The 24,357-nt window shown below is 27.3% G+C and overlaps 1 protein-coding gene across 1 annotated transcript in view; it reads left to right on the top strand.

Moving 5' to 3' along the window:
- LOC136092185 (uncharacterized) overlaps nucleotides 1–24,357 on the top strand; it is a 93,157-nt gene that overhangs the window by 56,072 nt on the left and 12,728 nt on the right. The window contains exon 4 of the mRNA XM_065819924.1: nucleotides 17,954–17,993. Coding sequence (XP_065675996.1) covers nucleotides 17,954–17,993 — 40 coding nt within the window. The remainder of the gene's footprint in view (nucleotides 1–17,953; nucleotides 17,994–24,357) is intronic.

The following is a 24,357-nucleotide window of genomic DNA, read 5'->3' as shown; positions in this document are numbered from 1 at the left end:
ATATATGAGCGCATAAAGTGATTATATTATCAAGATTAACAAAATTAATATCATTAATAAAAATGCCTCTTACTCACCCTGCCCTTCGATCTACTGTACCTCAACTTCCCCCTAAATATAATAAAATAACACTGGGATTTTAATAAAAAATTTTTCATACCCAAATATTTTTTCAAATATTTTGCTGATGTCCAAGATCCCTGAACAATTTTAGTGTATATATTTTATATATATATATATATATATATATATATATATATATATATGTATATATATATATATATATATATATATATATATATATATATATATATATATATATATATATATATATATTCTTCCCGATTCTTTCTGATGAACCTACTGATGGTGAAACACAGTGTTGAAGTAATCAAAAATTAGATAAGTGTTTTTACTAATTTATATATATATATATATATATATATATATATATATATAAATATATATATATATATATATATATATATATATATATATATATATATATATATATATATTTATAATTAAATTTTTATTTTAGATTTTAGTAAACAAAAAGTTGTTTTTTTAACTAAAATTGAAAAATAGGGAATTTAACAAGATTTTTTGATTATAATTTTTTTTATCTATGTTTTTTTATAAAATGAATATTATTTTTGAAATTTGTATATGATTTTGCTTCGTTTGAGACCCAACATGACATAATTTTGAAAAACTTTTTTTTTAATAATATTAGGGACCTATATAATGTTGGAGGGTCGGTAGCAACCCCTTAAAATATTTTTTATTCAAAAATTTCTTAAATCTAGCATTTTTTAAATTATATACAACATATTCAGGGGGAACCAGTAGTCATTTTCAGAAAAAGTTGTTTTTAGAACCACTTTAATATATATATATATATATATATATATATATATATATATATATATATATATATATATATATATATATATATATATATATATATATATATATATATATATATATATATATATATATACATATATATATATATATATATATATATATATATATATATATATATATATATATATATATATATATATATATTTATATATATATATTTATATATATATATATTTATATATATATATATATATAATATATATATATATATATAAATTAGTAAAAAACACTTATCTAACTTTTATCTTCTACTTTAAGTTTCACCATTGCTGGATCATCAGGAAGAGTTCTTCCCTGCTTTGTATTTTGAATTTATTATTGCTCTGTTCTTTAAGAACATTGAGCACTCTATTTGTAAAATACACTAACATAATTTACATATATATATATATATATATATATATATATATATATATATATATATATATATATATATATACATATATTAGGGGCGAATTAATTGCTCGCGAATTGAAATTCCGTAAAAAATTCTGGTCTTAAAATTTTTAGTTTCTTAAAAAACCGTGAATTCAGTTTTAATGGATCTTAAAAATCAACTATAACGAATTTCTGTAAGAATCTCATAATTTACATGTTCAAAATATTACATTTATAAAACAGCTGTAAATCTAGCTAGATTAATCAATGTGTTATGTATTTGTATTTACATAGCTAGGTAAATACAAATATAGAAGTAGAAAAAGCGAATACTGAATTCAAATACTTAATGTTGTATGACAAAAATTTAAGGAAATGTAAATAAGTTAAATAAAGTACATTAAATATAAACTACATCAAACTTTGATGTAGTTGATATTCATGCATGTAGCTTTGGTGAACAAAGCTACATCAAACTACCAACTACAAACCGAAATCAAATCATCATACTACGAACTTCTAAAGTGTAATCAAATATACGAAAACATTGATACTAGCGGTACGGCAACTTAAACTTTATTTTAATATTTATTATTGATTTTAAAAATTAGGCGCGCTTTTTTAGAAATGTGAAACTTGACAAAAAAGAGTGGTAAAACTTTGTTTGTTTGCAATCACTGATTTTATATTATTTTCTATAATAAAATATAGTAATGTTTTAAAATAAAATTTTTTTTATGTCAAATAAAATAAATTTTATTTCAAAATTTATTTATAATTATTGAAATATAAAGAAACTTTTTCTTCATCCCTCTTCTTTTAAACAGGGCCGTATCATAGGAGGCAGAGCACTCCCTCAAACCTGTCGTTGCGGCCCAAAAATTTTAAAAACTTTCAATTATTCACGGTCGTTTACGAGCGTTAAGTTTAGGTGCGCATGTGCCAGAAGTTTATATAAATTTTAGAGTTTTTAAAATGGCTGCGGTTCTTAGCTACATAACCTTTTTTATATAGCAACTGTTATTTTTAGTTTATTTTTGTAAAAGTTAATGTTGCAACCATATTACTGATCTACATCAATAAGTAAATGCCTTTTTTGTATTAGTAAATAAATAAATACGCTAACCATTTATTTTAAAAGTTTTTTAAATTTAATTTGTATTTTGGCTAAAACTTTTATTTGTAACATTGAGTGGTTTGTTTATTTTTTTTAAATAAATTTTGAGAATTTCTAACTGTACAAATTAAAAAAAAAATTTTCTTCATTATTATCATTACTATCTTTATACTTTGACCTTCTTTTGGTTGTTGCTTAAATTTAATTTTTCTGTAAAAATGTATTTTAAATCGTTTAACTTGTTAAGAGCTTAGTTTTTTCTTGAATTTTGTTCTGGTGCATTTTAATCAACTATGTTATAAAATTAGAGATATAAAAATGTAATAAAATTAAAACAAATATATATATATATATATATATATATATATATATATATATATATATATATATATATATATGCATATATTAGGTACTTTGATAAAAAAATTCAATATAATAATACAATTACAAAACTTATACTGTTACATAGAGCTTAATGAGAGCTATCCAATGACGCCTCATTTGTCTGTCTATGTTAATTATGACGGAAATTATGGTTTTTTTTCCGCGTGTAAAAGTGGTAATTTCTGCTATAGAAAATTAAAAAAAACCGTGACCAATATTTTGCGTTACTGGCACTAAAAACTGCATAACTAAAAAACCGACTGAGATAATTTAATAAAATATAAAACAATGATTCATCATTATTAGATCTTTATTTTATTACATTTTTTATGAATTAAATTATTTTCATCTTATCAGATACAAAAAACAAAGTGGGGTGGGGGTGAATTTTGACGAGGGGGCATTTTAAAAATTAATAGTTCACAAACTAAGTGCATAGAAGACTAATTTTTCTAAGGTATATGACTCATTACATAAACTTTATGTTTAAGGTACAAATTACTAGTCTGCTGAAAGAAGGATCATATAAATAATAATTACTAATATAATATTGAAAATCTTTTAAAATGGAGTAAAATTGACAACAACATAAAGTTAAACACAATTAATCATAAAAAATTATACGTTCAAAAGAACAAAAAAATTGTATAACTAAAATAAAATACTATTGTAAACATTTGTCTAATATTTAAATACCGGTAACTAAATCCAGAACCTGAATCAATAGAAAACTAAATCACCTAGAGCAACGTCAGCCAAAAGGCTATCTAATGGTATTTTAAAGTCTTCTGCATCATCTTCTTCTTCATCCTCTTTCCAATATGCAATTCTAAAACTAACAACTTTTCCAGTAACAGGTGGTAACTTCATAACTATTCTTCCCTTATAAGCTACGTCATTCCCCTCCTCATTCCATAAATGTTCAACTCCAGCTCCTTTAATTTTAACGGGATCCTCATTTAACATTTCTAATACTTTGACCCTTTGGTATTCTGAGAGCGAAGAGAAAATGAAATTATGTACAATATCTAAACTATTTTCTAAAATAAGTTTTTTTATACCTCTAGCTAATCTATTTCTCTGTTTCATTTCTCTCTTCTGACCTTTTTCTTTTAACCGTAACTTTGCTAACTCTTCTCCTCTCAACCTTCTCTCTTTACTTTGTTTTCTTGAAACTGCACCCCTAGATATACAAAATTTAACTATTTTTTCTTGCTCTTTTTTTGTATTATTACACAGCCAGTCCAGAGACTTGTTCACCTTAACCTTTGTCAGTATTGGGCGCCCTTCGAGTAAGAAAGTCTACCATGCCAAGGGTTTTCTCAGCCCAAATATTATTAACAGGGGCAATAACTGTCTTATCTTGCATAAACTGGGTCGGTGTAGAGAGTTCACCAGTCAAGTACCTTGACTGCTGCCTTTTTAAAACTGTCAATGTAGCATTAGCTATCATTTTTAAAACAGAAAGCAATTGCTCCAAATACTTTCCTTCAATAATGCGTAATGCAACCAATGTCTCATCAGAAATCAGTGGGCAACCAAATGCATCTAACTGTGACGACAATAGAAATTCCGGCTCATCACAAATTTTTTCCACAACCTTAATTGCAGACTTGAGATACTCTGCTTAAAAAGAAGTTATTTTTTATTAGAAGTTATTTTTTTAGATCATAAATAAATACATGCATTAAATGTTTAAATTACATTGTAAAAATAAAAAAAAAAATTGCATACCATTTCAGAATTGTTTCTTTGTTTTTCCTCTGCATAAAAAAGGGCCATCCAAGGTCCAGTTAAGAATTTGCCCTAGAGTCCAAGGGCTTGTAGATGGGTCATTATCTCCTCATTCTTGAAATCTCTGAGTAGAGATGTCCTCAGTAAAGTCGTGTTGTTGCAGTACTTCTCCAGATAGTTGACTAGTAAATGTCTGTGCCTAAAAACAGAATAAAACAAATTATGCATTTGCTATTAGAAAATCAAGTGCATGGACTAGATAGTTGAATATCAATTGTCAGTACCTGTATACAATGCCAGCTGAACAAAACAGTATGTGCAATCGGTTGCCAACATACCTTGGAAAAGTACTGCAAGATAATCCACTTTGCTTGAGAAAGGATTTAAATCCATGTGGATCTCCTTCAGCCTTGTATCTGAAATACAATAATGCAGACTTAAAATATAGCAAGCAATTAAACTCTGATTTTATAAAAAAAAAGTAACAATATACATTTGTTTACATTATTTGGATCAAATACATAATTCAAACATTGACCTTAACTTTGAAACGCTGTACAAAAGATTTGCAGCTCTGCAATCTGACCCATAAGTTGTACTGGGTATTGTATTATTCAGCTGAAGAGCTTTCCTGGTCTCACTGGCTAATCCATCAAGTGTATGCAGATGACAGTTTAACTCTAACAGCTCTTTTTCAAGTATGCTGTTTAGTTTCACAACTGCTGCGTGGTTAACCGAGGCCCCGTCTGTCAGCGCTGACATTATTTTGCCCATTAGTTTTTTCCTTACATCAGCAATCTCTAATTTATAATATGCTGCATATGTGTTGGCTAAATCCTCAATGGTATCATTAATGTGTTTTACATAGTCCTCTGTCTTGCCTCCTGGTAATTCAGTGATGCTGGCTGTAAGGATTTGTTGCTTAGTAGCAAAATGAATTTGATTTATGTGACTGCCCTTAATTGTTGTTGCATCAAATGTTAATGTCACAACATGAGCATTTATTATTGTTTCTGCCACTTGTAGCAGAGGAAGTACTCCCATTTCTCTGGACATCTGCGCAATCGTTGACAGATTGGGCAGATCTTGAGGCTTTAAACTCAGTTTACCAAGACTTGCACATGACATGATCACTTTAGTTATATCATCTGCAGCCACGTTGCTTTCAAGACAATGGTAAACAACCAGACGCACTGAGGCATTGAAACTTTTCTTTTGTAAAAATTGAACCCTTTTCAATTTGATTGATGTCGCAGTTTAGATGTAATATGGTAGATGTTTATGGTAATATCATTTCTTTCAATGCTAAGTCTTGAGCTCTAAGTTTTTTTTCTAAATCTAAAATAGTAAATTCTAATGTCAGGATTTTCTTTTTACAACTTTTATTTTCTTTAACCAAACTTTTGCATTTAAGGTTCAACTTTTCAAAGATTTTGTTAAAGATATAACATCAGCTTTTCAAAGATTTTGTTAAAGATATAACATCTGATATTTTGAGATTCGGCTTAAGGTTCTTTTAATTAGTTGGTTCACTCTCTTAATATGAAAAGTCTTACCGATTGTTGTTTTCTTTTTCTTTACTGTTTTGATCAGTCTTAAGCTTTTTGTTTTGAGTAAGTAAGGCTTTATTATAAAGTTTCTTTTTTTTACAGGAATGACATTCTCTGTCAATCCTTGTCTTTAATGGAAATACAGAAGGAGGTGTCTTTGGCTGAAAAGGGAGAAGTGATGCCCTGGCTAGTGGAAACTTGAAGTCTTCACTTAAAAAAACAACTATCCTATCCCAGCTATAATGTATGTGTCTTTTAAAAAAACTGGATTTTTTTGTTAACTCTCAGAATTGATAGTGTTAATGATGAAACTTTACATTCATTTTTATTAAATTGCTGAGTTAAATATTTAGCTGTTTCTGTAGCATTTCTGCTCTGTTGTAAAAAACATTGTACACAAAACCATTTGAAAGTAGTTTGTACTTGTGGGAACCAAGAAGATATTTAAAGTCTTTTGCCTTTTTAATTATTTTCTCCATGTCACAAAAACAAGTTATTGCAAAAAACTGAAATATAAAAAAAAAAGTGATTTATATATTTAATAATTAACAAGGCAACTTAATAAAAACAAAGAAAAACTACTAAGTATTAATTTTTAAATAAATCTTTGAATTAGCATAAATAAATAAATCTTTGAATTATCTGCGATAAATAAGACATAGCTATTTCAATTATATTATTATTGATTTATTAATTATGCCGTTTAAGCTAAGCACAATTTGTGGTTAATCTTTGCACTTTTTAATATGGATTGTCTGGTCTCTGGTGTAAAGGATTTTATTAATTTATTTGTTTGCTTTACAACTGAATCACCTAAATTGCCTGCTACAATTTCTAAATGATTTTTAATATTGTTATTGCGAAGTCGTATTGTAGATATTGATGCCTGGTCGCTTTTGACATAAGCTTTTGGTGTCTGTGTAAATACTATTGGCTGAAAAGTACAAACTGCAATAATTTATTTTATAGATTATTTAATTTTAAATTTACAAATACTATTACTGATTATTACTTAACAAATAAAAAGCTTACTTTAGGACCACCACTTTTAAATTCAGCTACATTCTCTCCAGATTTTTCCATTTTTAGTGTAATAATATGAAGCGCTGCTTCTTCTAGTTCTTGTGGAATATTATCTTTATTTATTTTAAATACATCACTAATACTGATACTTTTAGGTGATGTTGCTGGTGATGACTGTAATAATGTATTTTCTTTATCACATTTACTTTTATGAACAAGATAGAACTCATATTCTTTAAATGCATTGAATTTAGTATTGCATAAAACACATACTAGTGTTAACATTTTGAAAAGAGCATCAGTTTGCTTACTATTTAACAAATCATTGTAATATATTTTTTCTTTACATTTTGGGCAAAAATTTCATCAATATAACTTAATTTCATTTCTTTAGCAAGACAAAAAAAACAGAACAAGCGCTCGCATCTTTTCAATGTAACAGGTGTTTGTGGTATTTTATAACATATAAAGCATAAACACAACTCTAAGAAAGGATTTAGATCATTTTTTAGCTCGAATATGTTAATATCTATATTATGGATAGGAAATAAGTTTTTTTTTATCGAATTAAACATGGCTATTGTCCAACACTTATTAAATTTTCTAGGTACAAGTAAATTATTCTCTGGTGTTTTAGCCTTCTTTTTAATTAAACGTGTACTAACTGTCCCATTTTGCACTTCTTCAGCCATTTGACATGTTATACAATTTTTTTCATGTGGCAACCAGTTCACATTTATAACGAGTGATGTTGTTGTTTTACTGCTGTTTGCATTATTAATTGTACAATAGCATTTATGACACATTTTTTTTGGATGAACATTTTGCAATTTTAATCGAAAAAATATTCTCTATTTTGATTTTAAGGGTATCGTTCATTATACTGCCTTCTTCCTACCCATTTTGAACAAATTCTGCACAAGTAATTCAAATTGTTGTTATGCTTTTCCATCTAAAAATAAAAACATATAAAATATTTACGTGCCCAGAATTTAGATCAGATAATATTTTTCTTTCAATCACTTTTTTACAAATTTATATCTAGCAATACTATATATATATATATATATATATATATATATATATATATATATATATATATATATCTGTGTGTGTGTGTGTGTGTGTGTGTGTGTGTATATATATATATATATATATGTGTCTGTGTGTGTGCGTGTGTGTGTGTGTGTGTGCGTGTGTGTGTGTGTATGTGTGTGTTTATATTTTACACAGTGTATGTAAATTAAGTTATAGTATTTTGTTTTATTTTTCACATTTAATGATTCTTAGTTTTATAACATGATCGAATAAAATGCACCAAAACAAAGTTATTAGAAAAATCATACTATTTAACTACACAAACGAGTAAAAATACAATTTTTATACCGAAATTAAATTTAAGCAATGACCAAAAAGTAATCAACTATAAAGAAAAGAATATAAAAGAAGTTAAAAAAAAAATTGTACAGTTAGAAAGTCTGAAAATTTATTTCAAAAAAATAAACAAGTTGCTCTTCTACAGCAAAATAGCTTTCGCAAATATACAAATATGCGTATTTTAATTAAATTGTAAACATATTTTATTTGCTTAATATTAAAAGTATGATACTTATCTATTGATTAAAAAAATAAAAAGTTTACAATACTGAACATAACATCAAAAAATGCAAATAAATGGTTGCCATCTAAAATTTTCTCTGTATCTATGAACCGTGGCCATTTTAAAAACTTTAAATTTTTTTACAAACACTGGCGCATGCGTACCTAAACTTGATGCTTTTTTCTAATATCTAAACGACCGTGTATTAGTTATTACTAAAAAAAAAAAAGATCCTCAAATTTAGTTCAGGGCCCTCTAAAATTTGAAAAAGAGTCCCTAATTTTGCTGCTTTTCCCTTTACCCATACCGGAGTAAGGGGGCCGTGACGGCAGCCTATTAATGGCTCTGATTTTAAGAAATTTTTTCAATTAAAATATTTAAACGTCTTCAGATAAATATTTTTATAAATAGTATAGACGTAATAACGTCTTCAGGTAATTGTTTTTAAATGCCTCACTTGTTTTTCCCTCTGTTAGAATCCAACTCAGTAACATTTAACTTTAGGTTCCAAAATTGGCTCAGAATAAAAAATAAATACTCAAAAAAAATATATAGTTTTTCTACAAATAAAATTACACATAGGCTACGGAGAGCTATGGTACCTCCAAAAGTGGGGGGCTGGGCCGTAGAGAGCCAAGACATGGCCCAGGGCAAATTTTTTTGCTCGGCTGAACCTTGGCTGAAAATAGGCACCATGTAATGCCGAATAGGCTCAATTTTTTTTTATCTCCCACTATTTTTTTACGGGCCCTAATATATATATATATATATATATATATATATATATATATATATATATATATATATATATATATATATATATATATATATATATATATATATATATATATATATATATATATATATATATAGTTATTATGTCTGAAAAAATTTTTATGATGGTAATAAAGGGTTGAAAAATAAAAGAAACTATTTCATTACAATGGCTTTGAGACTTTAATGGCTTTAATTTGCAAAATGACGTTCCAAATTACAATCATTTTGAGCAAATTAAAAAGGTTTAAAAACTTTTAAAATAAAAGGTTTAAAATATATTAAATTGAAAGCGTAGTAGATCAAGTGAACAAAATATTTAAAAATATAATCATTTTTCTTACCAAAAACTAAAAATAACCATTGTAAATTAGATTTAAAATGAGAAAAAGAATTTAATTTAAAATTTGAGTATGATATCAATATTTGCAAGCAATATGAATCTCGTATTAAAAATATTTTAAAAAATTTTATTTTGTGGATTCGCCCTGGAACTCCGTCAATTAAAAAACACAGCATAAGAAGTCATTGCAACAGTAAACAGTATAAGGAAGCACATCTCATCGATTATTGGAGTAAATCGGGTGCGGAAGGTTTGAAAGAATAAATAAAAACACTGATATTAAAAAAGGGCCACGAGAAATGGGTGAAAAAGATTGTGACTTACTTTAAATATTCCATACAGTTTACTACTTAGCAAAAAAGGAACGTCCATTTTCCGATTTCCCTGATTTGCTAGAGCTAATTAAAAAAACGGGATTGATCTTGGTTATAGTTACTCAACTAATTGAGCTGCTGGTATTTTTACAAATTACATCAGTAAAATTGCAAAAGATTCTTTCAGAGATGATTTTATAAAGTCGAGATACTATTCAATTTTAAGTGATGGCAGTTATGATATTGCTACACTCGAATATTAATTAGTATATGTATTGCATTTGTTTAAGGGCAGTCCATGCGTTAAACTTTTGCCGGTTGAGAGACTTGACAATGGTAATATCTGTGGTTTACAAATCTGTCTAGAGAGCATTTGCAAGAGTTAAAATAAATGACATGACTAAAAAACTCTTAGGGTTAAACGTAGACGGAGTTAAGGTAAATCTTCATGTTCATTCAGGTTTAGGAGCATTACTAAAAAAAATCTCCATGGCTTCAAGTAACACATTGTTTGAACAATCGAGCTTGCATTAAATGATGCTTTTCAAAAATGTACTGCATTTGCAAATTGTGAAAACTTTTTACTAAAGTTACATTGATTTTATAAACAATGGCCAAAACGTTTACGAGAATTAAAACTTTTATCAGAAGCTTGGGAAAAATCCGTTCCTAAACCAGCAAAATCATACGTACTCGTTGGGTGGATCATAAGTGGAATGCAATGAAAATAGCTATAGATAATTATGGTGCATATATTTTCATATAAAGTCTCTTAGAAAAACAGATTCTCAGTTGTCAAAAAAGCCGAATTAAAGGGGTTTTTAAATGTTTGGAAAAATACATCTCTTGTAATACATTTATCTGTTTATCTAGATGTTCTTGCACCGTTGAGACGCTTGAGTGTTGGCTTCCAGCAAGATTAAGTAATATTTTAACACAGCAAACTCTTTTAACCAAAACATCCTTAAGAAATTTTTAATAAAACAAATGCATCGGTGCAACACATTTATACTAATATAATGAATAATTTAACAACTAGTATGGATTTACACTTCAAAAATATTAAGGTATCTCCTTTATTCTGTAATTTAATTTTTCTTTTGGATATTTCTTTTTGGCCAATGAACCCAAGATAACATTTGGTGATAAAGAAATAGCAGAAGTGGTTTCACATTTTAAAGAACTTATAAAAAATGGGGATTGTAAAACTGATGAAATTTTTTTTGAATGGATTGTTTTAAAAAGTTATATACTTCTAAAGTTAAAAAATTTGTAAGGTATTTAAATATAGGTTGTAAATATATTTCAAAACGTTGAAAAAAATATTAACATCAGATATAATTATTGCTGAATGCAGAAATGTGTTAGACATGTTTGAGTTGCTTTTACTTTGTCCATTTTTAAACGTTAAAGTAGAATGTATGTTTTCCCGCATTAACAGAGTAAAATCAGATTAAAGAAACAAACTATCTTGTGATCGTCTTGAACCTCTTTTACGAATAAGCGAAGAAGGATGCAGCATCAAAAAAGTAGACCCAACCCCTGCTTTGGATGCATGGTATAAAGATAAAATGAGAAGACTATCTGCTGCTCCACATTGATAATCCGGAAAAACGAAAAAAATCTGCCGATGCACATTATATTGACCTTTCTCTATTAACAATATCAGATTTAAAAAGAGAAAATGGTAGTGATAACTCCGATGTATAAACTTATTTTGTATGTATAAATTGTATAAATTTATTTTTTTAAATAAAATTCGTACTGATTGAGCTTATTATTAAATTATGTTTTACATTTAAAACTGTCATCGTAATGAGTAATTCCATGTCAAAACAACCAGGCCATGCAACCCTATGTCCGTGGATTTTCTTTATATTTTTACCATAGTTAGTACATTATAAAATAAGATAAATCCCAAAATTTCAAGGTCTAACTTCCAACGGAAACGTGTAAATTCTAAAAATAAGTGAGTTAGTTAATCTCTAGGTGAGGAATTTAAATATATTAATAAAAAACTCATTCTTTAATTAAAAAGTACATAAATATCAATTATAAATAATCAAACAATGGACCCTGCCACTGTAAAATTTTTAGGTGGGCGGTAAATTTTTTAAGCCTAAAATTTCAAATAAGAAAACATACAATGATCTCATTGTATGTTTGAAGAACATTGTGTGAAAAAATCATTTATGCCAAATGCATCGTTTTGTAAATATTTTCCTATTGTACTAAAAATGTATATAAAATTGCATGGGCGGACCACGATTTTTTGGTGTTTAAGTTAAATAACTTCCAGGTAAGTGATATACTCCAAACCTTTGAATGTTCATACTTATGTCATTTAAAGATGTTTGCGAAAAATTGCGCTGCAAAGAGCCTGGGAACAAAAATACCCTAAAAAGTAGAAATTATCCGCCCAAACGTGAGGGGAATTGATTTTTCCAAACAGAAAAATTACTTGTTTTAATAAGACTAAAAATTGTACATATTTTTAAAATTTTGTCATAAAATCATTTGGCATTCAAAATGTATAACCATGTAAAGTTTACAACCCCCTCAAAACGAGGGGTTTGTTCAATTAGGTATAATTTCTAAACAAATCTTTATTTTTCAATGAAATTTTATTACCTTAAAGAAATTTCTACCTAGTTTAGGGTATAAGAATTCATATTTCAAAAAATATATTTCCCCACGATTTAGATTTCTAATTGTTAGGGTATTATTGTTCCCAGGTTCTTTGTAGCGCAAATTTTTGCAAAACATCTTTAAATGACATAAGTATGAACATTCAAAGGTTTGGAGTATAGAACTTAACTGGAAGTTATTTAAAATACAACCCGAAATTCTCTGATTTTTTTTCAATTTTCGCCAAAGTAATTTAGGAAAAAATGATAATTCCTATCTAAAACTTAAGTTTTTAAATCTTAAGGTTTTTCACTTAAGGTTCTTAAGTTATGAAAGATTTTTTAATGTATTCTGTTATTTCCTTTTTGTTCCCTTAGTTCCTTGTCTTTTCCAATTATCAAAGTTTAATTGCTGAATTCAGATATATTCATCTAGTTTAAATGTTGTAATTAGTTCTACATAAATAATGTAGTTAATACTTGTGCATTTTTAAATTTGCAAGTATAACATTTTTTAATTCATTATCAAAATGATTTCATATGATATTGGTAAAGTTTTGAAGTCAGAATGCCATAAAACCTCATATTTTAGAAATAAAGATGTTTTTTTTACTACATGACCTAGACACTGATACTCGTCAAAACATTTTATGGAGATCTGAGTAGTGTGCTTGTGAAGAACTATTCAGCATTTGTAATCACCATTTTCACTACTTTGGAAAAAGATTTGAAAAGAAAAATGGCAATTGTTGTAATGTTTATAAAGTGCATAAAAAAAATAAAATAAAAGGTAATTTGATTTCAAATATATTTTATGTAATTATATTGAAGAAACCCTTCTTTAATTTTCAAATTGTATTACCTTTCTGATGTATGTGGAGGACAGTATAAAAATTATAAAAAAATTTTCTAATTCTATGCCATCGTTCAGAAGATTTTTTATTGGAAGCTGAATGGACATTTTTTGCAACCAGTCATGGCAAATCTTCTTGTGATGCAATAGGTGGTACAGCAAAACGAACAACAGCAAGAGAACGTCCGAAGAAATACTAACAATTGATGCAATGTTTGAATTTTGAACTCAAAAAATGCTCACAATAAAGTTCTTTAAAATTGATAAAGGAACTATGGTTAATGTTAGAGCTACATATAACAAACAATTTGAGAAGGGAAAAACAATAACAGGAAGTCGAGGATTTCACCATTGCATACCAGTTTCGAAAACATCTATGTTATTTAAAAAAACTAGTAACAATATAAATCCTAAATCTATTAATATAACTAAAAAATCAAGTTACCTAAATTTAAGTTAAATAAATTTTGAGCTAATGCAGAAATAGAAATATTACGCATGTACATATGACTCGTTTTGGTGTATTGTAGTAGTCGAAGAAAAAGATAAAGAATATAATGATATAAAAATAAAGTTTATGCATCCACACGGTCCATATGAACAGTTTTTCTGGCCGAAAAGGGATGATTATTGTTGGATACCAATCACCAATGTAACAACATTAAAAAGTGCACCAAAAATAATATCAGACAAATATGAACTTTCAAAAAAAGATTTTAGCAAAATTAATAAGTATGTGTTTGAAAATCACTCATTTTTAATGGATATATTATAAAAAATTGTATATCAATTCAAGTATGCATCATTTTTATTTATTTTGAATACTACGATAAGCGAAATATGCAATATTTGCTTTTTTGTAATATTTTTTATTTAATTTTAAACTATGTATTTGGCAGAAATGATTTTTTCACACAATGTTCTTCAAACGTATAATGATCTAATTTGAAATTTTAGGCATAAAAAATTTACTGCACACCTAAAAATTTTACTGGGGCAGGTGTCCATTATTTTAACATTTATAATTGATATTTAGGTCTTTTTTTATAATGTATATTATTTTATAATGTACAAACTATGGTATAAATATTAAAAAAATCCAAGGACATAGGGTTGCATTTTAAAAAAAAATTGGTTGTTTTGACGTGGAATTACTCTAATACACTTTAAAGTCGTAAAAACTTAAAAGTCATTAAAAATAAAATATATGCGTATATGGTTTGGCATATGAGTTTACTGTTATTTTTTATATTTGGAGAATTTTAAACCACAACTTTTTTATTAATGTCATATCCTTTTTATTCATAATAAATTACATAAATGAATATAAATACTTGTTTAATAATCTATAATAAAAAAGACAAGAAAAATGGTGTTACTTAAGATTACAAAATATTTTTATTTTATAAGATTACACAATATTTTTATAATTGGCATATTTTAGTTTATAAACATAATTATAAACATAAATAAAAATTAGTCAAAATGAATTAATAGAAAGATTAAAAAAACTTCATAAACATTTACAAGTATGAACTTGTTGAATCAAGAATTTGTAAAACTGTTACGCATGGTCCGAAAAAAACGCGCAAATGTTTTCAAAAAAAACAAAATTTAAAGACCGCACACTTTTATATTATATATTTATATATAATATAATTATTTATAATTATAAATATAATATTAATTATATATAGTTACTTAAAATTATATATATAATATAATTTTTTACATATAATATAATATATCTTTATATTTTATATATATATATATATATATATATATATATATATATATATATATATATATATATATATATATATATATATATATATATATTAAAGTTGTTTAAATATATATATATATATATATATATATATATATATATATATATATATATATATATATATATATATATATATATATATATTTAAACAACTTTAAAAAGTAGTCTACACAATAGAGTGCTCAATGTTCTTAAAAGAACAGAGCAATTATATTAGTAGTAGAAAATCACTTAACAAAAATTTTCCATTTAACACTGTGTTTCATCAACAAAGATTCATCATTTCTGATGAATCTTTGTTGATGAAACACAGTGTTAAATGGAAAATTTTTGTTAAGTGATTTTCTACTACTAATATATATATATATATATATATATATATATATATATATATATATATATATATATATATATATATATATATATATATATATATATATATATATATATATATATATATATATATATATATATATATATATACATAGATTTTATGATAATGCTTTGTTATATAAGGGTTATCAAAAAACAATTTTTTGAAACCAAATCATACCGCAACAAAATCAAAATGAAGATCACGTAACATTATACGGTTTATCTTAAGTTCTTTCAGGGGGCGATTTTCATTACTCTTAATTATGATTTTTACTATTTTGATTTTTTATTTAAGGTATGACTCTGCGAGGGAAAATTTTGATCTTTTTTGTTTTGTTCATTAGTGAAATTTAGCCTTGAGTAATTTATGGACGATCCCTAATTTAAAAGTTAAGCCAAAAAATAATGGAGTACTATAATGATGGTTATGTAAATTTTGTCGTTGATGCGCACTCTGTTTAGAATGTTTTACGGGGGCGTGAAAAAATAGCTGTAAAACTCTAAATTTCCTTGTTATATCAATACTAAATAGTTTTAACTTCTGGTTATTTTCAGAAATAATAAGTTTAATAAAATGGTTTAGTTTAAATATAAAATTATAATTTTCAATTGTGATTTTATTAAAAGCATACTTTTTAAACCCTCTTCCTGTTTTAAAATAAAGTTAAGTTAGCATTTTAAATAACAAAAATTAAAAACAAAATTTCCTTTTTTTTAATTTTTTTAATTTAAAATGCAAAACAAATCAACTTTTTAGTTTTTTCGATTTTATATTCTATATGTAAACATGTTGTATAGTCATTTTCCTTGCGCAAACTCAACTTAGTTGTAAAAAAACTTAAAAATGTAAAACTAAAATAACATAAGTATCTCAATCATGACACATTTTAGCTTTTTTAAAAATCTTTTTGTTTGTTAAAGTCTATAATATCGTTACATATGTTTGTATATAATCTCGATAAAACTTCTATTTTGTATTTAAAATAATCTGAAAAAATTAAAAAAAAAAGTTGCCAGTGGTAAGACTTAAACCATAACATTTTTGTTCAGGGGCTCTGCGTGCCACTTGGCCACGATGGCATGTTGACTACTGAAATTTCAAAACTATATACAAATTTTCTTGCTCTAGATCAAAATTAGGGAGAGGTTGACGCAATTCAATTATCAAGTGAAAGTCAAACTGTGAAACTTGATATATGTTTAAGTATGTTTTAACATTTCATAATTTGAAGTTTACGTGCGCTAGATATTTGCATACATTTTCGTTCACATTTTCTTATAAAGTAAAGTGCCTCGTTGACAATGGCTGCCAAGAGTTTTGTTTCATACACGCACAAATGAGCATAATAATAGAGAAACTTAAAATTAATGCAAGTATTTTAAACACCAAATAAGTATGTATGTATGTATGTATGTATGTATGTATGTATGTATGTATGTATGTATGTATGTATGTATGTATGTATGTATGTATGTATGTATGTATGTATGTATGTATGTATGTATGTATGTATGTATGTATGTATGTATGTATGTATGTATGTATGTATGTATGTATGTATGTATGTATGTATGTATGTATGTATGTATGTATGTATGTATGTATGTATGTATGTATGTATGTATGTATGTATGTATGTATGTATGTATGTATGTATGTATGTATGTATGTATGTATGTATGTATGTATGTATGTATGTATGTATGTATGTATGTATGTATGTATGTATGTATGTATGTATGTATGTATGTATGTATGTATGTATGTATGTGTGTATCAAAATTTAACAGGTAATATAAATATTGTCAGACAACTTAACATAATCTTTATACTAAATATACTATATTGTTAGATACGCAATATGCGTAGAATAAATATGCTCTGTTGTTAGATGCGTAAAATGCGTAGAATAAATATGCTATATTGTTAGCTTAATCAACAGCTTGTTTATGTTAAATACCGTATATTGTTAGATAACTCAAAATGTATCTGATAACAAATATGCTGTGTTGTGAGATATGTAGAATACACAACAATTGCTTAAAAAAAGCAAAACAGATATTATGTTTCTAAGTAAGTTTTTTAGTCAAGAGTCAAAAAGTGATAATAAAAGAAAAGGTAATCGTCAAAATATAGTACTAATACTTAAAATTATTTTTATTAGTTTGCGATTTATTACCAACGCTGTCCACCAACAGTCAGATGTAAGTAGAACTATTATTACTAAATTATTGTTATTTATAGTTTAAAAAATTAACTTGTTTAATATTGGGTTGTAAAGAAAGTTCGTTAGGTTTTATTAGACAATTTTATGTAAACAAAAAAACATTAGTTATAACAATTAATTAATCAATTATGTATTCTTCGTTATTGTTTACGACCTCCTCCCAACGTTCGGCTAAGTTGTTGATGCCGTCTCGCCAAAAATCGCCCGGTCTGTCGAAGAAGTTGTTGAGCTAGTTTTTGAGGTCCTTTTCATCATCGAAGGTAGTGCCTCTCGTATGGTTTTTACATGGAGCGGAAAAGGTGGTAATCGCTTAACGCAGGGTCCGGAGAGTTAGGCGGGTGTTGTAGAATTTCCCATTCAAACTATTGAAGGGCGGCTTTGACGACTTGCGCAACATGCGGCCCAACGTTGTCATGAAGGAGAATGATTTTACCTCGTCGATCGGTCTTTTCTGTTGAATAGCCTCATTCACGCGATGCAATTGGGCAATGTAGAGGTCCTTGTTGACCTTGGCATTCCTTTCAAGCATTTCCCAGTGCAGCACACCTATGCAGTCCCAAAAAACGCAGAACATAGCCTTTTTTGGGTGAGACCTCGTTTTATTCTTGGCTTCGTTGTATCTCCTGAAGCCACCCACTCTTTTCTTTGCTTCATACTTTTTTTCATATGTTTTTGATCTTCGCAAACCATTTTTGTGCTTCGCACTCCCCAATGACACCTTCTCCATACACGTGGCACATGTCCCGAGCTGCTTCGGCTGTTTTTTGACCTCGATGAAAAGCGAAGAAAAGCAGGTGTCGAAAATATTGATTTCTTCATCCTGGATATTCCATTTTAACGCCTGGAATAATAAGAAAAAATTAAGTCTTTCAAAAAACAAATAATACAGGTTTGCAGAGCAAAACAAGTACTATTTAAAGAATATAAACACTTAAACGTGTAATAACAAAAGCCGTTATGAAACAAAGGAATACAAAAAGCGAACGAACTTTCTTTACAACCCAATAAAATATAATAATTATTTAGTGCTGTGTTTTTTATGCTAAGATAAAAAAGAGTATTTTTTAAGTGTGTTAATGATCATGCTTTTTTGTTAATACAAGTATACTTATTGAAGCTAATTGAGATTTGTGTTGGAGAGATATAGGGTTCAGGCAGTATAAGTATGTTTTGCCTAAACGTTATGCTGGACTCCCGCTAGACTTTTAATGTTTTTGTTTAAATGTCTTTTTTGTCAAGTTTTATTCCAGTTTTATTGTTTGTGATGGTCTAGAGTTTTCAGTTAGTACTATTAAATATGGTTCTCTAAAGCAATTTTTAATCATTTATCAGTTTAAGGCTTTTTTTACTTTGGCTAATGGTTTTCTTCTTTGAAAATGTTTTGATACTTTATAAAATTAGTGTTTACAATAGTTAAATTAATAAATACTTATTTAAAAAATAATAATTTTTTACTTTTAATTTTGTATTTTGTAATATGCAAACTGCTTATAACAAAAGAAACTGAAAATAAAGCACTATCTTTTAAGTTTGTTTTTCAAGAACTTTTTTTAAACATTTATAATTTTATTTTTTAACCATTTTAATAACTTTTTTTATGTTTTGACTATTGAATTATAAATATTAAGAAAATTATTTACTTTAAAGACTGATTAAAAGCTTTTTAATAATGATGTTTTCTTAAAGCTTCAACTGCTTTTCTTTTCTAGGTAATGTATATATGTTCAAGAGATTTTACACAGTTTTGGTTCTAAATTAATTAAAAATTAACATATAATATAATATTTTGGGTAAAAGCTTGAACAGGATTGTTAATTTATTATTGTTTCTATTTAAAATTGCTTCAGTGTAAACAAAACTGCGCCTGCACTGTACGTGATATCCTCTTCTCAAAATTTAACAATTTCCTAAAACTTGCATAATGCAATATACATAACTTTATATCAGTATATACACACATATTATAAGTAATGTATTTTATTTACACTAAAAAATAAGTCATCATTATGAGTACAAATTTAACTTGAGTTTATTTATTTCATTATCGACATAAAAAAACATTAGGATTCTTTGTTATGACAACAGAAAACACCAATTAAGTAAAAGATTTCTTTGACTTGTTCAGGCTTGTTTCATCAATAGCATTTTTAGAAAGAACATTTTTTAATCTAAAGTTTCTGTTTTAAAAAACTAATGCAACTGAGAACAGCAAAGACTAGTTTTTTGTTTTCTGATTTGATGATTATACCTTCTCTTGCTCTATTATGTCGGAGCGATTGAGAGAGTCGGTAGCATGAAGGAAAATTGCTACATCTTTTTTTATTTTCATTTGTTTAATAAGGTCTTTATAAATACTCCCCTGTTTTTGAGTTATATAACTAAGGCTGCAATTTTGCATTGTATAACCAAGGTTGCAATAGTTGTATTGGATAACTAAGGTTGAAATAGTTGCGTTGTATAACCAAGGCTGTTTTGTAATTATATTTGTTTTAGTGGCTCAATGCTGATTTTTTGATGATTTATTGATTTGACAATTTGTATCAAAGGCTTGTACTGATTCTTCTACTCTTTTTTTATAATGATTAGAAAATGAAATTTTTTAATTTTTCTGGTATTAACCTACTGCTCGTTTAAAAAATCTTACTAACGTTCTCTTAAGCTAGGTTATTATGATTTTTGTTATTCAAAATACGAATTTCTTTCTTTTGTAATTAATTTAATCCACATAATTTTTTTGATTGGCTTTAATACTTCAGGCATACTCTAACTAACTTCCTTAGCAGCAAAAGACACCGAATTATTATAACTCCGTTATATGAGGCTATTAACCCAGTTGTATGAAGCTTAATTGATTGGGTTCTAACTGATTGGTAGTCTGCTCTATTTTTTTCACAATGTGATCAATATTTGTTTGTGTCATTTTTACTATTAAGTTTAGTCATACTCTTAGGGGTGAAGCTCACTACCAGTGCCTAACTCACCTAGTGCTAAGTCACCAGTACACTTCACCTCTAAGACATCTAAGTCTTTTTATAAGATTAGTTACTCTGTCAGAACTGTTTGTTTTGAATAGATCTAGAGTGTTTTTTTTGGTGAGTTGACCAAGAAGATTAATGGAAACCTGAAAGAAAGTGTGTGCTCACAACAAACGGGACAAATTTATTTGCTCCGCTCTGAATTCTAGAAATACCGAGTATAAATTTAGGTTCAATAGACAGTTCAAAACATGGACGAGCACACGATATCGTACTCTTAATTTTGAATTCTTATCTTTTAATTATTTTAATAGCATGAAGTATGACAGTTTAGGTTAATATTAAACAAATTTTATATAAATCAAGAAAAAACAGTATCTTTTCCAATTTTGAGGTAATTTCAGGCTCCATCAATGATGAGAACATTTTGTTTGTGGAACGTCTAGTTTTTTTCCTGTGATTAACTAAATATAAATATAACTTTTGCACACAAAGTGTTGTAAATCTAAAAAATCAAAATAAAATAAAAATAAGTTAACAAAACTTTTGAAACTATACGTCGCTAGCCAATACAAAAGATGTTATTCTAAATTAGTGAAATATTAAACAGATGTGTCGTATGTTAAATAAGTCTAAAATTATGGAGCATTTTTTTAGTCAAGGTATCTGGGCCGCCGAGAGGGAGGGGCTAAAGGGGCACACGTGTCCCGGGCGTCATGATAATAGGGGCGCCAAAAGACGAATGACAAAAAAAACAACCATAATGAGATATTATTTAATGCAAAAAAAAATGTTTTAATTGATGAGATTTAAAATAAATTAACTTGGTAATGTGCACAACAACTTTTATTTATATTACCAAGAATTACAGTTTATATAACTTATTTCTTTATTTTGGTAGGAAAACCAAAAAACAAAATTTTTTTATACTGACGATATGAAAGAAGACGCAAGGTCTTATCGAAACAAAACATATTATTCATCAATCTCATAAATGCTTTAATGATTACTCTAAAAAAAATTTATTATCAATTTTAAATAACAAAATTTAAAAAAATAAACTAAACCATTAACTTTATTTGCTAAAGTTTAACAACTTCTTAAGGAGTGTTAAAATCTCAACGCAAATCAAACGTCACGCCTACCCTCAAAAAAGATAACAATGTCAAGACTTATAACTTCCAGCTGGTACCTCTCACCAATACCATGCAAGGTTACGAAAAGAGCATCATATATAGAACTATGAAGCACTGTTTACAATATAATATCAAAGTCTCAACATGAGTTTGTAAAAGCATTCAACACAGATTGCTTACTATCCTGATCGAATCCTATAGCATTTTAACGGAAGCCGATTACCAAGGACACTTAGTTGACATTATTAACTATTATTAATTAATAATAAATGAATTTGTCAAAGCATTCAACACAGTGTCATACAACAATTTTTTTTTAAGATTCATGCCTATGAAATTTGAGGCCAGCTATTAAACTAGATCGCTAGTTGAGTAGCTAATGGGCAACAACGAGTAATAATAGGAGAATGAACATCGGAGCAAAAATGGCTGACAAGTGGCGTCCCTCAAGAATGAGTTCATTCATCACTGTTGTTTGTGTTCTTCATCAATTCAAAAATACCAGACCGGATTTATACCTATACCAAATTATACGCCGATGATAGCAAGATCTTATGAGTTACCGATATCAATGGATTTTCATGTAACCATGAAAAACTGTAAGGGGACACCAACAGCGCTGTAAATTGGTCCCACAACTACTTAGTAAATTTTAAAGTCGAGAAGTGCAAAGTAATGCAAGTTGGTTGTTGCAAATACTAATTAATAATACCATGGTTGACTGTGACGTTTTGAGCATGACCTTATAGTACTAGTATCTATAGTATCTATAGTACTCCTAGACGAAAACGTTACTTGGACAAATCATATACATTATCTTGAAAGTAAAATCTCAAGAAATATTGGCCTACTTTATAAAGCAAGGCCATTCTTAAATCAAACTAATTTAAAATTGTTATAATTCTCCTTTGTTCATAGTTATCTGAATTACGCAAACATTGCTTGATGTAGCACAAATCAGAACAAAATTAAAAAATTTTTAATAAACAAAAACATGCAATGAGAATTATATCTTATATAGGCCGTTTTACTCACTCCAAAGAACTATTTATAAAGATGAATATATTCAATGTCTACCAAATAAATATTTTTCATGTTTTAATTTTCATATATAAAATTAATAAAAGAACAACACTAAACATTTTTAATTCGTTATTCAAAATAAATAAACATAGATACTTAACCAGATACTCAAACAACACCTATATTCAGCCCAAATGTTTTTATGCCGCAACTGAGTTTTCATTATCCATTAGAGGACCAGAAGTATGGAATAAAATCCTATCTAATAAATTTAAAACTCTTGAAACTCTTGACGAATTTAAAGTAAAATTGAAGCAAATCCTCCTAGTGAGTGATGGAGAGCTTGACTTTTTCGGGTGACACAGATAAGTTTTTTCGATTTAGTTTAAAGTTTATCTTTGTCAACCCTTTTATGGTTTTAATTGAAGCATGCTTAAATACATATAAATATATATATATATATAGGGGAAAGGCGCCTATGATGGCATAGCGCCTATGATGGCATACCGGTCAAATTTCCATTAAAATTGGTTTTGGTAAAAAAATGATTAGACCTACATGACTATACTGAATTTACATTAGTTTTAGTAAAAAAACGTCCCTTGTGCACAAATATTGTTTTTATAATCAACAAAAATCGATTTTGGGATGTGCTGTTGTAGTTTTATTTCCTTCATATATTTAAGATTGTGATTTTACTATTAACTGTGCAGAAATGAAATTTTCATCCATTTTATAATGCGCAAAATTTTACAATGCTGGTGTGTGGCATGAAATGGTAAATTAGGATGGTTTCGAGTAATTTCTGTCTTTTCTAAGGGAAGAATCTAAGGTTAAATGAAATCATTAAGTTACCCTCGATCCTAACTAGCCCCATCCTCCCCTATGCCATCATAGGAGCAGTGGTTGCCTATGATGGCATACTTGTGCTTTTTTTTACAATAAGAATAACTTATAAAAAAACAAAACTGATGAAAACTCCCAAGGTAATTATTGTTGTAGATGTAACAAGAAATGTATCCATATCAAAACTTTTATTATTGGTCTTCAGGATACTGAATAATGAAGCTTCAAAGTTAAGTATGCCATCATAGGCGCCTTTCCCTATATATATATATATATATATTTTATAATTGGAAAGGTTCAATTTCTTGTTAAAAACCTTTTTTTTTATTTTTTTATTTTATTGCAAGTTTTACTTTGTGCA

This window comes from Hydra vulgaris, chromosome 15 (genome assembly GCF_038396675.1).
Source record: "Hydra vulgaris chromosome 15, alternate assembly HydraT2T_AEP".
In the NCBI taxonomy this organism is placed as follows: Eukaryota; Metazoa; Cnidaria; class Hydrozoa; order Anthoathecata; family Hydridae; genus Hydra; species Hydra vulgaris.
The sequence above is the reverse complement of the archived record's forward strand: the minus strand, read 5'-3'. Positions and strand labels throughout refer to the sequence as shown.